The 15,564-nt window shown below is 45.8% G+C and overlaps 2 protein-coding genes across 5 annotated transcripts in view; one reads left to right on the top strand and one right to left on the bottom strand.

Annotated features, from left to right (window-relative positions):
• rpl12 (ribosomal protein L12) overlaps positions 1 to 15,564 on the top strand; it is a 269,442-nt gene that overhangs the window by 2,277 nt on the left and 251,601 nt on the right. The window contains exons 4-7 of one of the 2 annotated variants that reach the window (XM_060841285.1): positions 416 to 497; positions 964 to 1,050; positions 1,573 to 1,685; positions 1,772 to 2,069. In XM_060841285.1, the coding sequence (XP_060697268.1) occupies positions 416 to 497; positions 964 to 1,050; positions 1,573 to 1,685; positions 1,772 to 1,777 (288 nt within the window). In that variant the 3' untranslated portion in view covers positions 1,778 to 2,069. Of the gene's footprint in view, positions 1 to 415; positions 498 to 963; positions 1,051 to 1,572; positions 1,686 to 1,771; positions 2,070 to 15,564 lie in introns of those variants that run through there. The other variant, XM_060841286.1, reaches the window with a different exon arrangement.
• pole3 (polymerase (DNA directed), epsilon 3 (p17 subunit)) lies at positions 2,771 to 15,363 on the bottom strand. 3 transcript variants are annotated; one of them, XM_060841288.1, is made up of 5 exons: positions 15,280 to 15,363; positions 10,688 to 10,767; positions 9,922 to 10,007; positions 6,944 to 7,062; positions 2,771 to 3,163 (listed from the first exon to the last, which is right to left on the bottom strand). In XM_060841288.1, the coding sequence occupies exons 2-5, from the start codon at positions 10,751 to 10,753 to the stop codon at positions 2,979 to 2,981; spliced, it is 456 nt and encodes a 151-aa protein (XP_060697271.1). In that variant the 5' UTR covers positions 10,754 to 10,767; positions 15,280 to 15,363; the 3' UTR covers positions 2,771 to 2,978. The 3 variants fall into 3 exon arrangements, with proteins under 3 accessions (XP_060697271.1, XP_060697270.1, XP_060697273.1); XM_060841287.1 differs by lacking the exon at positions 15,280 to 15,363 and adding an exon at positions 15,162 to 15,260; XM_060841290.1 differs by lacking the exon at positions 15,280 to 15,363 and adding an exon at positions 15,073 to 15,162.

The following is a 15,564-nucleotide window of genomic DNA, read 5'->3' on the forward strand; positions in this document are numbered from 1 at the left end:
TGGGAAAATGAATTGAGAGCTTGATTTATTATTCTGATTGGACACTTGGTTGTTGAGTAAGCCAGACATTGTATGTGGCTTGAGATAGCGGAAGTGGTGTAGTTCCTGATTCTGTTTGTTGCAGCTGTCAAGCTGGAAGTTGTGCTTACCAAGCATTTGTTTAGCTTTAACTGTTGCTTGCACTGGTCAGAATTGTTTTGAGGGGAATATATTTAAATCTCCATTTGGATAAGGGGCCGACGATCATTCTGAACTCCTGCAGTGTCCAATGGACACGGGGAGGGGGGGGCAGAGAGGAAGGAATGTAGCTGAGTAAATAGAGCAAGTGCTGAAGCTAATAATATAAGTCTTCCAGTCCTGTTCCAAAATATGTTATCATTCTGCACTGACAGCTGTTATTTTCACTCCTTTTTAGATTGAAGTTGTTCCATCAGCTTCTGCCCTCATCATCAAAGCTCTGAAGGAGCCTCCTCGTGATAGGAAGAAGCAAAAGAACAGTAAGTGGCTCTGCAGGGTTTCAGTGAGGGTATGGTGCTTCTCCGTTTGACCTTTTTGTGCAATGTTGCTCATGATAAAAAGTTAATTATGCAAGAAGAGTGCTTTCTACTTGTCCCTTATATCCTGGATGCTAGAAAACTGCACGTCACAGCCTGCGAGGCTCCCGTGGGAATTGCTGGCATTTGGATGTAGGTTTGCTTGCTGAGCTGGAAGGTTCATTTCCAGACATTTTGGTACCCTCCTAGGTAACATCTTCAGTGGGCCTTGGGCAAAGCATTTGACTGACTTTCGACTTGTTTCTCTCTCCCTCGCTGTACTGCAAAAGTTGTAAATCCCTGTAGTTGAAATCTGAAACTAAATTCGGTCTGCTGTTCTTTGAGCACTGAATTTTCCTGGCATTGGTCCGCTTGGTCTGCTCTCAGGCAGCGGATTCTGTATTGACTAGAGCTGATTTTTGTCTTCCAGTCAAACACAGTGGCAGCATCACCTTCGATGAAGTGGTTGCTATTGCCCGACAAATGAGGCACCGTTCTCTGGCCAGGGAACTTGCAGGTGGGTGCGGACAGTAATGGGTAGTCTTGTGTATTGTACGTACTTTGGTGTCAAACTTGATTACATCTTTCGGCTAAAGGGTTAATGATGTGTTTAAGGGGCTTCCAACTCGACCACCCAGGATTAACATGGCAGCCAGTGCTTTTGGGCACTTGCTCCTTATTCCACTCCAAACAGTGTTGGTCAGTTTGAGATTTCAGTGTAGGGTGGTGGGGGAAATGGGAAGGCTACACTGTTGAAAAATGTGATTGGCATGCATCCTTTGGATGAGCATTGCACTGAATCAGACCTTAAGCCAGTTGGTAAGGCCTTAGTTCCTTTTTTTTCCTATTTACAATAGGATCTGGAGGAAATATGTGCACATTCATTTTATGAATTCAGGTTTTAATGTAACAGATCTTTCACATTTGATCTGAAAAAGTCAAACTTTTAGGGAACAAGTCATGGGTTTGACTTTTTTGCACATGTAAATACAGCATTTGATAAATTAATGAAAAGACTAAATCTTGCTTGGAAATGCAGGAACTGTGAAGGAAATTCTGGGAACTGCTCAGTCCATTGGCTGCAACATTGATGGCAAACACCCCCACAGTGTGATTGAGGATATCAACCAGGGCAAGATTGAGGTTCCCTCAGTAAGTTTGTTTTTAGATTACATTAGCCTAATTTGATTTCTAACTTGTTTTACCAAATCACTTACTTTCTCTCTTCTTTCCAACAGGAATAAAATGGAGGTGTCAAGTTTCCAAATAAAGCATTTTCTAAAAAAAACTTGGTGTTTGAATCTTTTAAAATTTCAAACTGTAGCTGAAATTTTTGAATCATTTGATCACTGTCGAACTAAGAATCTGATTATGGTGTTTGTACTCACTCCATCCAGTTTGGGGTATTTGACTTTAACCACTTGATCTTCTCATGCAAGTGTGATTTGGTGGTCTGTCTTTCCCACGTACAATAATTTTATGCTTGTGTGAAGTGTTGCAATTGGAGTTCAGCATGCAGTAAAGGCAGGAACAGAATTTTGCTGTACGTTGGCTATTTTGTTTGATGCAATCTAGTGGATTTTAGTAGTGGAAATCAAACTGTTCTAGCTGCTGCTATCGCCCCAATACACAGCTCTGTTTTTATGTTCTAGCTGCAATCTCAGACACCCTCTGTAGAGAGAGCTACTAAAGTTGCACCTCTATAACACTTTCAATGGCTTTCATTCTTTTGCTAGTCAAATTAAGTAAATGCTTAACCACAACACAGGGATCTTAACGATCTGACTATCTATTTTGTTCAGGTTTATACTCTTCATGGTAATTTTTGATTCAAATCGATTCTACCCAATAGTACTTGTGTACAATTAACAGGAGGTTACTCAGTCCCTTCAGCTTACTCCTCCATCCTTTAATGTCATTCTTTACAGTACTTGAAAGCCCTGCAGTCAGGAATCTGAGGTACTAGTTGGAGTCTACATAAACATTTATCCTCTAACTTTTGATTCCCTTGCCAGACTAGTACCTGAGTCTCTGCCTTCCTACCTTCATCTGGCTTTAAAAAAATGACCCTACTAGCTACCACCTAAGATATATCCAGTACCCAGTTTAGACAGATCACTTTTTTGATCTGATCACTACTCTCCTCAGCTATTGTAATACCTTTTATCTTCACTCTCACTGACTCATTCCAGTTTGCTGGTATGGCATCTCAAAGCATTAAAAATGCAAGAGTGAAATCTTTTGAATAAATTATTCAGTTTCAATTTTACAAAAACAAGGGTTAACAAAGTAGAAAAGCTTTGTTTTGCAAACTATACAAAAACAAACAGCAGTGTATAGTTCCAGCACTGCCTTCCTGTAGTCCCAATGTAACAATACCCTGGAATGGCCATGGAAATTTATCTTTGTGATAGTGGCCAATCTTCAAACACATTTACAGGTATCTTAGTTTTCTACATCATCTTCCTCGTTTTCAATCTCCTTTTGATCATCGTCTACCATTTTCACCTCTTCGCTGTCTTCCTCATTCTCATCTTCCTTGCTCTTGTCTTGTTCTTCATTCTCTGGCTTTTTATCTTTTTTCTTCTGTTCTGAAGCTTCTTTTTTACCTTTCTGCTCTCGCTTGTAAACTGGGGAAAAGAGGCAAAATCAGTAAGAGATGAAATCATAAATTTTGGAAACTGTCCCTAGATGGAAAACAGATCAATTTGACATCTGAATGCTGAAAACCACCTGGAGTGATTGAAGCACTGGACATCAATAGCGAATTTTGGAAATTATGAAAGACAAGAAAAATGGAAACAATATACATCATATTCTTATGATAAACAAAAAAACCACTTATTTACCCCACACTAAGTCTGGTGTCATTAATGATAGGTACACAGGAAGAAATTAAATTCGAGCTTTTAACTCAAAAGATTATTGTTCCACTGATACATAAAACTGGTAGGGATCATTAAATTAGGGGACATCAATACAAGATAATCAAGTATGAATTCTACTACAGAATTCCAGGAAAACAAATGGTTAGAATGTGAACATTCTATTTGCCATTTGCTGAAAAGCACCTCAGACATATAACGTTTGGCAATTGTAAGTATTTATTTATTTTACACCCAAAAGATCTATTTGACAATGCCCACTAATTGTTGATTCCCAATCAGTAGAAGCTGTTTCTCTCTGTTAACCCTATCTGCTTAAGAACGTTCAATCAAATAGTTACAGATGTGCAGCACAGAAACAGAACATTCGTCAAATTCATCCGTGCTGACCAGATATCCCAACCTAATCTAGTCTCATTTGCCAGTACGCGGTCTGAATCCCTCCAAACGCTTACTCTTCATATACGCATCCAGATGCCTCCACCGCTTCTTCTGGCAATGTCCTGTACAGCTGCAGCATGCCCTCCCAAATCCTGTACTCAATGCTCTGACCAATAAAGGCAAGCATACCAAACACCTTCTTCACTATCTTTTCTATCTGTGACTACTTTCAAGGAGCTATGAATCTACACTCCAAGGTCTCTTTGTTCAGCAACACTCGCTAGGGCCTTATACACTTAACATTAAGTCCTGCTAAGATTTGCTTTTCCAAATGCAGCACTCACATTTATCCCAATTAAACTCCATCTGCCATGCCTCACTCCATTCACCCATCTAATCAAGTTCCCGTCATAACCTTTGAGGTAACCTCCTTCGCTGAACACTACTCCAATTTTGATGCCATCTGTAAACATACTAACTATACCTCTTATATGATTTGGATGTGAGCGTAAGTGACAAAAAGTAGTGGACCCAACACTGAACCTTATGGCATATCACTGGTCACAGGTCTCCAGCCTGGAAAACAACCCTCCACCACCATCCTGTGTTTTCTACCTTTGAGCCAGTTCTGTATTCCATGAGATCTAACCTTGCTTATCAGTCTCCCACGGGGAACTTGATGAACAGCTTAGTGAAGGTAAGTGGAGTTGAAATGCCCATCAACCATGATTGAATGGCGGAGTGGACTCGATGGGCCGAATGGCCTTACTTCCACTCCTATGTCTTATGGTCTTACTGAAGTCCATGTAGATCATGTCTACTGCTCTGCCCTCAATCCTCTTATTTCTTCAAAAAATTCCACTTTTTAAGAAAGGTGGGAGAAAGAAAGCAGGAAATTATAGACCAGGTAGTCTGACTTCAATGGTGGAAAAGATGCTGGAGTATATTGTAAAGGATGAAATTATGACACATCTGGATAGTAGTAACAGGATAGGTCAGAGTCAGCATGGATTTATGAAGGGGAAATCATGCTTGACTAATCTTCTGGAATCTTTTGAGGATGTAACTCTAAAGATGGATGAGGGAGATCCAGTAGATGTAGTATACCTGGACTTTCAGAAAGCTTTTGATAAAGTCCCACATAGGAGGTTAGTGAGCAAAATTAGGGCACATGGTATTGGGGGCAAAGTACTAACTTGGATTGAAAGTTGGTTGGCTGACAGGAAACAAAGAGTAGTGATAAACGGCTCCATTTCGGAATGGCAGGCAGTGGCCAATGGGGTACCGCAGGGATCAGTGCTGGAACCGCAGCTTTTTACAAGATGGTATTAGTAATAACATTAGCAAATTTGCTGATGATACTAAGCTGGGGGACAGGGTGAAATGTGAGGAGGATGTTAGGAGATAACAGGGTGACCTGGACAGGTTAGGTGAGTGGTCAGATGCGTGGCAGATGCAGTTTAATGTGGATAAATACATGGTTATCCACTTTGGTGGCAAGAACAGGAAGGCAGATTACTACCTAAATGGAATAAATTTAGGTAAAGGGGCAGTACAGAGAGATCTGGGTGTTCTTGTACACCAGTCAATGAAGGTAAGCTGGCAGTGAAGAAGGCTAATAGGGTTATGGAGGAAGAATGCCTCATCTTCTGCCTCGGGACCCTTCAACCCCAGGGCATCATTGTGGACTCCACCAGTTCTCTCATTTTTCCTCCCCCCCCCCCCCCCCCAACCTCAGTTCCAACCTTCCAGCTCAGCACCATCCTCATTACCTATCTCAACTGTCAATCTCCGCTTCACTTGCCTTTCTGACCTATCCCCATTACCCCCACCTCCATCCACCTATTGGTAACTTCTCCCCAGACAGACCCCCACCCCCCCTCCCATTTATCTCTCCACCCCTGAGGCTCCCAGCCTCAATCCTGATGAAGGGCTTTTGCCCGAAACATCGTTTTACTGCTCCTCAGATCTGCCTGACCCGCTGTGCTTTTCCAGCACCATTCTAATCTTTACTCTGTGAAGAGAAGCAGAGTTAGCGTTTCAGGTCTAGTTATCTTTGCTTTCTCTCCACAGGTCTTTACAAATCCACATCATATTTTGGAAATGCAAATCAAAGCAGGACTTCTACAGTTAAATGGTGAGGTCCTGTTACTGAACAAAGAGACGTTGGAGTGCATAGTAGAGTCACAGGCAGATAAGATAGTCAAGAAAGCGTTTGGTATGCTTTATTGGTCAGAGCACTGAATACAGAAATTGGGAGGTCATGTTGTGGCTGTACAGGAGATTTGGTAGGTTACTTTTGGAATATAGTGCACAGTTCTGGTCTCCTTCCTGTCAGAAAGATGTTGTGAAACCTGGAAGGTTTCGAAAAAGATTTACAAGGATGTTGCCTGGGTTGGAGGATTTGAGCTATAGGGGAGAGGCCGAATAGGCTGGGGCTGTTTTCCCTGGAGCATCAAAGGCCGAGGGGTGACCTCAAAGGCTTATAAAATCATTAGAGGCATGGATAGGATAAATAGACAAAGTGTTTTCCCTGGGGTGGGGGAGTCCAGAACAAGAAGGCATAGGTTTAGGGTGAGAGGGGAAAGATATAAAAGAGACCTAAAGGGCAACTTTGTCACGCAGACGGTGGTGTGTGTATGGAATGAGCTGCCAGAGGAAGTTGTGGAGGCTGGTACAACTGCAACATTTAAAAGGCATCTGGATGGGTAAATGAAAATGAAGTTTAGAGGGATATGGGCCAAGTGCTGCCAAATGGGACTAGATCCGCTGGGATTTCTGTCGACATGGACTAGTTGTCAGAGGGTCTGTTTCCGTGCTGTACGTCTCAATGACTATTTAAAATACTGAACATCACCAGGATTTATGGGGAATTGAAAGAATGAATTTGACCACTACCTCCTGTATTTGAAACCATACTTCGGCTGTATAGTACCTTTTCACTTGTCCTGTCTACTAATTTTCATTTCACGTTAAAATATTTGTCTTAATCCCTTAAAAAAACGTCAGTTTTGGCATTAAAAAAATTAAACAAGATTTTTGAATTACTTTGACACCTGGTCCCTAGTGAGGTATGTAATATGGTGACATCCCCAAATGTATGTTAATTAAATGTCAATGCAACTAGTACCAGAGATTCCTCACCTTCCAAAGCATCTTTCAGTGGGGTTATAAAGCGATCAAACTCCATCTCTTCCATTGCTGCAAGCACATCAGAGGCACTCAGTGTTTTCCTCTTGCTCTTCATTGCAAAGTTATTTGCGCTAGGAATATACAGACTTTAATGCAACTCTTTATATTTACATTTGGTACAGCTCTTATTGCATTATCCCATAGACGTAGATCAATTTCTAAGATGGTTATGGCACTCTTGCAACATTAGACAGACCTTAGAACTAACATAATGCTCCAAGTATAAGTACTGGAAGACAGAAACCACTTTATTCAACTTTCACCAAAACCCTTATACTCAGGCACTTGAATGCATCCATGCTTTATCTATCCAAAAAATGAACTAATGCGTATGCATTGATGGTTTCTCTTTCCTGCTCTAAACATCTCCAGGACAATGTTTTTTCATTCACTGAATCGGAGCATCATTAATAAAGCTTGCATTGATTGCCCATCACTGACTGCTCTTGAGGAAGCGTTAGCGAGCTGCCTTCTTGCATACAATTCAATATTTTATCTGCCCTTTGAAATAGCCTTACAAGAGTCAATTACATCATTGTAGGTATGGAGTCTCACATATACCAGGATGGCAGACTTCCCTCCCAAATAAAGGGCATTTGTGAACCAAATGGGTTTCATGATAATCTAACAGTTTTGCAGTTGTTACTACTAGGACTGGCTCATTACTCCAAATATGTTTAACTGAATTTAAATTCCCCAGCTGCTATAGTTTAGAACCCAAATTTCTGGACTGATGAGTTGAAATAAAATTATGTCTCAATGCAGGAATATAATTTTTAAAAAGCGACTGTCCTTTTAGACTTTACCTCAAAATCTCTGCTGCTGACTCCATGACTTCTACCTAGCTAATACCGCATACCAAATCAGAACATTTGCAAATTTGGCCTCCGCTTTGAGCAGAGATTAATTTTAAACACCAGATCTTATCCAGTATCAAGATTGATTATTTTTACTCCCATAACATTTCCCATCTCCAACCCAAATCAGCTTCTCTTGTGATTGACAAGAATTTGACATCCAGACCCATGTGCTGGTCTCATGTTCCATTAATGAAACCCATCCACAATTTTGTTGCAAGTATTCTCTTGTACAAAGAACTTTTGCAAGTCCATAACTTGTTTATATAACATTACATATTTATATACATCCACACATTTCCATTTCCCTTCCTGAACAGTGCATTCTCAGACCCTGACATTTTGTGCCATGTATTATAGATTCTGGTAATTATGGATATATTTCATTGAGTTTGAATGACAAGATGGGGTTGAGAGAGTGAAGACATTGAAAGGTTAATTATGGAGGAAAGAGCTTTGAGTTATTGATAAGCTAAGCCTGGGATAATATATACTTTTGACTGAGGAGAGCAATGCACACTCAATGTGACAGAGTCAAAAGGGGTAGTAGTTGGGAACAGAATAAGAACGAATATCGTGGATATGGACCATTGAATTAATTTGAAGTAACATTGCCCGCTTGCCTGCCCCCATGACCCCAATCCTAAAACTTTTTGATGAATGAGAAACAAAATATTACACATTTGGTAAATCTGCATCAAAGACAGCAAACACTCAAATCACTGATAGCACGTCAGACACCAAATGATCAAAAGACTTGTCAATTAAGTTTTGGATGTCAAATCATTTTCTGAAACTAAAAATGATATAGATTAACTGTATCCAAGAAACAGAAAAGGAGAAGAGTCAAGAAAAGCATCCACCATCACAATAACTAGGCATATCGGAAACATAATTGAATGCTTTGTAAAGTACTCAGATGCAGATCAGAAGACAATACGTGCAGGAAGTGAAATGATGTAGAAACATTTCGGCCCAGATTTTCGGATGGCCTGATAATCGTAGACAGGAGCTAAACATAGGAACCCTGCAGAATCCCCACAGTAGTAGCTGCCAAAGGAATTGAGAAATTGAAGGGCAATTTCCCCTCTGCTTATAACCATCCAAAAGTGTCCATTTAACTTCAGAGAATTCAGAAGGTTCTGCTGCAGTTAATAGTTACTGAGGAAATATTGAACTGTTGAATACCTAGTCTAATTCCAGTGTAACTATTCAACTGACCCGTCTTACTTCACACTCTCCCAGACCATGACCTGACAGCCCCCTCTATCACTGTGAATTGATACAACCTCCAACATCACACCAAGCCACCCACAAACCCCAGATCCTGCCGTCAGGACCTAGGATCCAACAGATACCACTGCCTCCACACCCCTCCTCTACTGACAGATCTGATCCCACCCCTACCTCACGATGGACTTGCATCCCATTCCCATCAGCACCGTGGAAGCTAAGTCTTGAATAAGTTTAAAGACCAAGTTAAACAAATTTTCAATAGATAGTGGGGACAAGAGTCATATAATACACACAGGAATGTAGAAGTTAGACCATAACTGGACCAGCCATGATCTTATTGAATAGCAAAACAGGCTCTAATAGCTTATTCCTGCTTCTAAGTTTTATGTTTGCTTAACTTTCCCTGGTGACCAAGACTTCAGACCTATCTGTCTCTCTATCTCTGCTTCTTAACCAAAAAGATAAGAAAGGTTTTGAGTTAGCTCTGCTGCTTCATAGTTTGACAAGATGTTTTATTACTCATTTATCAATATAATGGTTTATAAATTGTAAAGTCAAGAAAATTATGTTCATAGTTATAGCAAACTTCCAATACTCAGAAATTTGCTCACTAATATCCTCCAAGTCAGAAAAATTGAAATGCAACCCCCTGCATGAAAAGGTTGGATAAGCCTGCACTACATCACTGTGAGTTCTTTTATTAATATCTTCCACCACAGAGCCCCAAATTTCAAAGTCATTGTAAGAAAACACTTTGTCATTGCAGTAAACTAATGATTTCCATTACAATTACAGAAAGTTGGCACAGCACTTTAACGCTCACATAGAATTTCTTACCACGAGGTTGCATAAAGAACAAAGACACTTGCTGCTCGGGATATTGCACTGCGTGCTTCCTTTGAAACATTCACTCCATCTGGAAGCTAAGAGAATAAATGCATTCATCCAATTGTATGCTCTCAAGTATAGAGTAAAACTAGCTTTTGGGAATTAGTAAATTACAAACAGAACATTATTTATTATATAGCCAACATGGTATAATAGCTTATATTTAACTTTAAGGAACTTGCTACTTTTTAATTGGGGTGTTAACAAAGAAGAGTGTGTTCTAGAACTTGAACATCCTCTGATAACCAATTTCAAACTGAAACATCATGCAGCAATGCGAAGTGCACCCCTTTATTGGTTATTCAAGTAACCTCGCCAGGTAATCAAAACTGCATTTATTCAAATTATCCTTACTAATAGAAACAGTTCTGGAGAAGGGTCGCTGGACTCAAAACGTTAGCTGTTTTCTCTCTACAGAAGCTTCCAGACCTGCTGATTTTCTTCATTAATTTGTTTTTGTTTCAGATTTCCAGCATCCATTCATTGTTTTAACTTCACTTACCCAACTTCTCACTTTAAAAAGTAAAATTCTGTCAAGAAAAGCATTAGCTACCAGTGGATAACTAAGCAGTGAGAATATCTTTTTATTAGGAAAGTAAATTGTCCATTTATTGTCAGGTATTAGTTGCATGAGGTACAAAAATACAGTTCACAATCTAGCAGAATTAAGTGCGCAACATTTGTGATTACAGATATCTATCTAATTCATACTCACCGCTTCTTTCATAATCCTAGTAATGACTGCATTTGGTAGATTCAAGTCTTCTGGTCTCTCAGCCATCTTTCTCACCTAAACTACAAATACAGAAACAACTCAGTTAGAAATGTCAAAGTCCAGGGCAGCCGAGACATTCCTCTCAACTCAAAGCTACCATAAAACCTTGAGCAAAGGTATAATACCTTGCACAAACATTTCAGGAATATGGAAACTTTTAGATGAAAGCAATACATTCTTAGTTGTTTGGGCATTTTGGTGATTTATTGACATCCCCACTTGGCCCGATGATCCCAAGTACAAGTTCACTACATATCACTGAGGATACATCTAATAGAGGACACTCCAGACTGGGACAAATCTACAGCATGAATAAGCCACACTGGGAAGGATCTGCAGTGGGGATATTATACTGGGATAAATTTGCCATGGGTGTATTCTGAACTGTATCCAAATGGTTAGTTCTCCTCGTATTCCATGAGATATAACCTTGCTAAACAGTCTCCCATGGGGAACCTTGTCGAATGCCTTCACTGAAATCCATATAGATCACCTCCACCACTCTGCCCTCAACAATCATTGGGATAACTGTGACACATGATCCAAAAGTCAAAATGCCAAAAAGAGAACCAATTTTCACTGTCTGCTTACAACAAATATTATACTGCATACACAATCAGGCTTCTACATTTGTCAGTACCTTTACTGCAGTATGCATGGCACACTGAAGATTGTCTTAATGAAACATTAAACTGAGGATCCACCTCCCTGTGCATGCAAACACAGCAAGATGCCTGGCACTAATAAAGGAGGAGCGCAGAACCCTCAATAAACATCACTAAAAAATGATTAACTGTTCCTATTGGTTTTTGTGGAACCCAGTTAGGCCCAAATTCAAATTAGCTGCTGGCCTGTACATACTTCAAAAATAATTCATGGATTGAAAAATACTTTGAGATATCTGAAGGAAATGAAAGGACAACAAAAATATAAACACTGCTCAATCTACTTAAGCTTATGCACCCCACTTGCATGTCTTGTCATCTACTATCCAAGTTAACAATCAATATTAATTTTGATTCTAGCTCAGCCACTATGAAAATAAATTCTATGTCCTCACAATTGAGTGTTAAAGATGCTTCTTCTGATCTAATACTTGTACAGCCTGATGCCCAGGACCCCCTGAATCTCCACCGTCTATGAAAGTCTCAACAGTAATCACAATGTGTGCTGTCCAACATTGAATAAAGAATTTTACCTGACCTAATAACATTTTAAGTTGGATCCTTATTAACTGTTGTGATGACTTTACATTGAAAGGCTGAGTCTAACAAAAAAAGACAGGCATTTGTTTAACATCCGAAACAACATCCAAACATTCCAAAATGCTTTTCAAAGAAGTGAAGCCATTCTGTAATGCAGAAACAGAAGCTAATTTCTGCACAGCAAGCTTCCACAAACACAAATGGGATAGATAACCAGAGATGTTGGTTCAGGGATAAAATTAGAGCAGAACAATAAGGAGAGACTTCATCCCAATTCTACTGAAACATTGTATCATTGAACATTTCAAATGAATGATGCTGTTATTCACAATTGGTCCTCAGAAAGTGTTTAACAATTATCTGGGCTATTAAACAATTGTTCAACAGTTTCGGCAGTGCAGTCCTCTCTCAGCGCTGATCCTCCGATGGTGCAGCACCACTGAGTACTGACCTGACGGCATAGCGTCCCCACCCCCTCCTCTAGCACCGATCCTCCGACAGCGCGGCGCTCCCTCAGAACTGACCCTCCGACAGTGCAGCACTCCCTCAGCACCGACCCTCCGACAGCGCAGCACTCCCTCAGCACCGACCCTCCGACAGCGCGAGACTCCCTCAGCACCGACCCTCCGACTGCGCAAGACTCCCTCAGCACTGACCCTCCGACAGTGCCGCACTCCCTCAGCACTGACCCTCCGACAGTGCCGCACTCCCTCAGCACTGACCCTCCGACAGTGCCGCACTCCCTCAGCACTGACCCTCCGACAGTACGCCACTCCCTCATCACCGACCCTCCCTCAGCACCGTCAGTGCGGCGCTCCCTCGGCACCGACCCTCCGACAGTGCCCACTCCCTCAGAACCGAACCTCCGACAGCGCACGCTCCCTCAGCATTGACCCACCAACAGTGCCGCACTCCCTCAGCACCGACTCTCCGACAGTACGCCACTCCCTCAGCACCGACCCTCCGACAGCGCGGCACTCCCTCAGCACTGACCCTCCGACAATGCCGCACTCCCTCATCACCGACCCTCCGACAGCGCTGCGCTCCCTTGGCACCGACCCTCCGACAGTGCCCACTCCCTCAGAACTGACGCACCGACAGCGCACGCTCCCTCAGCACTGACCCTCCGACAGTACGCCACTGCCTCAGCACCGACCATCCGACAGTACGCCACTCCCTCAGCGCGGCACTCCCTCAGCACTGACCCTCCGACAGCGCGGCGCTCCCTCAGCACCGACCCTCTGACAGCGCGGCGCTCCCTCAGCACCGACCCGCCGACAGCGCGGCGCTCCCTCGGCACCGACCCGCCGACAGCGCTGCGCTCCCTTGGCACCGACCCTCCGACAGTGCCCACTCCCTTGGCACCGAACCTCCGACAGTGCCCACTCCCTCAGAACTGACGCACCGACAGCGCACGCTCCCTCAGCACTGACCCTCCGACAGTACGCCACTGCCTCAGCACCGACCCTCCGACAGTACGCCACTCCCTCAGCGCGGCACTCCCTCAGCACCGACCCTCCGACAGCGCGGCGCTCCCTCAGCACCGACCCTCTGACAGTGCGGGGCTCCCTCAGCACCGACCCGCCGACAGCGCGGGTCTCCATCAGCACCGACCCGCCGACAGCGCGGGGCTCCCTCAGCACCGACCCGCCGACAGTGCCGCGCTCCCTCAGCACTGGCGGCGCTCCCTCAGCACCGACCCGCCGACAGCGTGGCGCTCCCTCAGCACCGACCCTCCGACAGTGCGGCGCTCCCTCAGCACCGACCCTCCGACAGCGCGGCCCTCCCTCAGCACCGACCCTCCGACAGCGCGGCCCTCCCTCAGCACCGACCCTCCGACAGCGCGGCGCTCCCTCAGCACCGACCCTCCGACAGTGCCGCACTCCCTCACCACCGACCCTACCTCAGCACTGACCCTCCGACAGTGCGGCGCTCCCTCAGCACCGACCCTCCGACAGCGCGGCGCTCCCTCAGCACCGACCCTCCGACAGTGCCGCGCTCCCTCAGCACCGACCCGCCGACAGTGCCGCGCTCCCTCAGCACTGGCGGCGCTCCCTCAGCACCGACCCGCCGACAGCGTGGCGCTCCCTCAGCACCGACCCTCCGACAGCGCGGCGCTCCCTCAGCACCGACCCTCCGACAGTGCCGCGCTCCCTCAGCACCGACCCGCCGACAGTGCCGCGCTCCCTCAGCACTGGCGGCGCTCCCTCAGCACCGACCCGCCGACAGCGTGGCGCTCCCTCAGCACCGACCCTCCGACAGTGCGGCGCTCCCTCAGCACCGACCCTCCGACAGCGCGGCGCTCCCTCAGCACCGACCCTCCGACAGCGCGGCGCTCCCTCAGCACCGACCCTCCGACAGCGCGGCGCTCCCTCAGCACCGACCCTCCGACAGCGCGGCGCTCCCTCAGCACCGACCCTCCGACAGCGCGGCCCTCCCTCAGCACCGACCCTCCGACAGTGCGGCGCTCCCTCAGCACCGACCCTCCGACAGTGCCGCAATCCCTCACCACCGACCCTACCTCAGCACTGACCCTCCGACAGTGCGGCGCTCCCTCAGCACCGACCCTCCGACAGCGCGGCGCTCCCTCAGCACCGACCCTCCGACAGTGCCGCGCTCCCTCAGCACCGACCCGCCGACAGTGCCGCGCTCCCTCAGCACTGGCGGCGCTCCCTCAGCACCGACCCGCCGACAGCGTGGCGCTCCCTCAGCACCGACCCTCCGACAGTGCGGCGCTCCCTCAGCACCGACCCTCCGACAGTGCCGCACTCCCTCACCACCGACCCTACCTCAGCACTGACCCTCCGACAGTGCGGCGCTCCCTCAGCACCGACCCTCCGACAGCGCGGCGCTCCCTCAGCACCGACCCTCCGACAGCGCGGCCCTCCCTCAGCACCGACCCTCCGACAGTGCCGCACTCCCTCACCACCGACCCTACCTCAGCACTGACCCTCCGACAGTGCGGCGCTCCCTCAGCACTGACCCTCCGACAGTGCGGCGCTCCCTCAGCACCGACCCTCCGACAGCGCGGCGCTCCCTCAGCACCGACCCTCCGACAGCGCGGCCCTCCCTCAGCACCGACCCTCCGACAGTGCCGCACTCCCTCACCACCGACCCTACCTCAGCACTGACCCTCCGACAGTGCGGGCACTGACCCTCCCTCAGATTGCCGGCTGCCAGGTGATTCCCGTTTTTTTTAACCGCCTCACCCACAGTCTAGCCCCGGGCACTAGCTGGAGTGAAGTGTCCACATGTCGCCGCCATGGCACTGAAGCAGCTCATTAGAATAACGGCTGCCCCGACTCTCCCCTCCTCGCGCGCACTCACCAGCCAGCATGTCCGTCCACAGCATCCGGGAACCTTTCACCCCTCACCTCCTCCGGATCGTCTGATTGGACGGTTCCTATGGCATGTGATCGTTACACGCCCCACGTGTCATCTGCTCGCGCTTGGCGGTGAGTTCCAGAGTGCGGCGCCATCTGAAGGCAGTGGAGAAAATCCACGAGTGGTGCTCTTCAATCATCCCGGTCTTGTAGTAAGAAAAATGGTTCAAAAACCGCGTTCTTTTCCAACTTAACACCCCAATATTCACTTAAAACTAACACTGCCATG

The sequence above is a fragment of the Hemiscyllium ocellatum genome, chromosome 21 (genome assembly GCF_020745735.1).
Source record: "Hemiscyllium ocellatum isolate sHemOce1 chromosome 21, sHemOce1.pat.X.cur, whole genome shotgun sequence".
Classification (NCBI taxonomy): domain Eukaryota; kingdom Metazoa; phylum Chordata; class Chondrichthyes; order Orectolobiformes; family Hemiscylliidae; genus Hemiscyllium; species Hemiscyllium ocellatum.

Coding starts and splice junctions, on each gene's coding strand:
- pole3 (XM_060841288.1), bottom strand. CDS start 10,753: ATGGCTGAGAGACCAGAAGACTTGAATCTACCAAATGCAGTCATTACT. Junction 7,063..9,921: donor GTTCTTTATGCAACCTCGTG/GTAAGAAATTCT, acceptor GTATATTCCTAG/CGCAAATAACTTTGCAATGA. Junction 3,164..6,943: donor ACTGAAAGATGCTTTGGAAG/GTGAGGAATCTC, acceptor TCTTTTCCCCAG/TTTACAAGCGAGAGCAGAAA.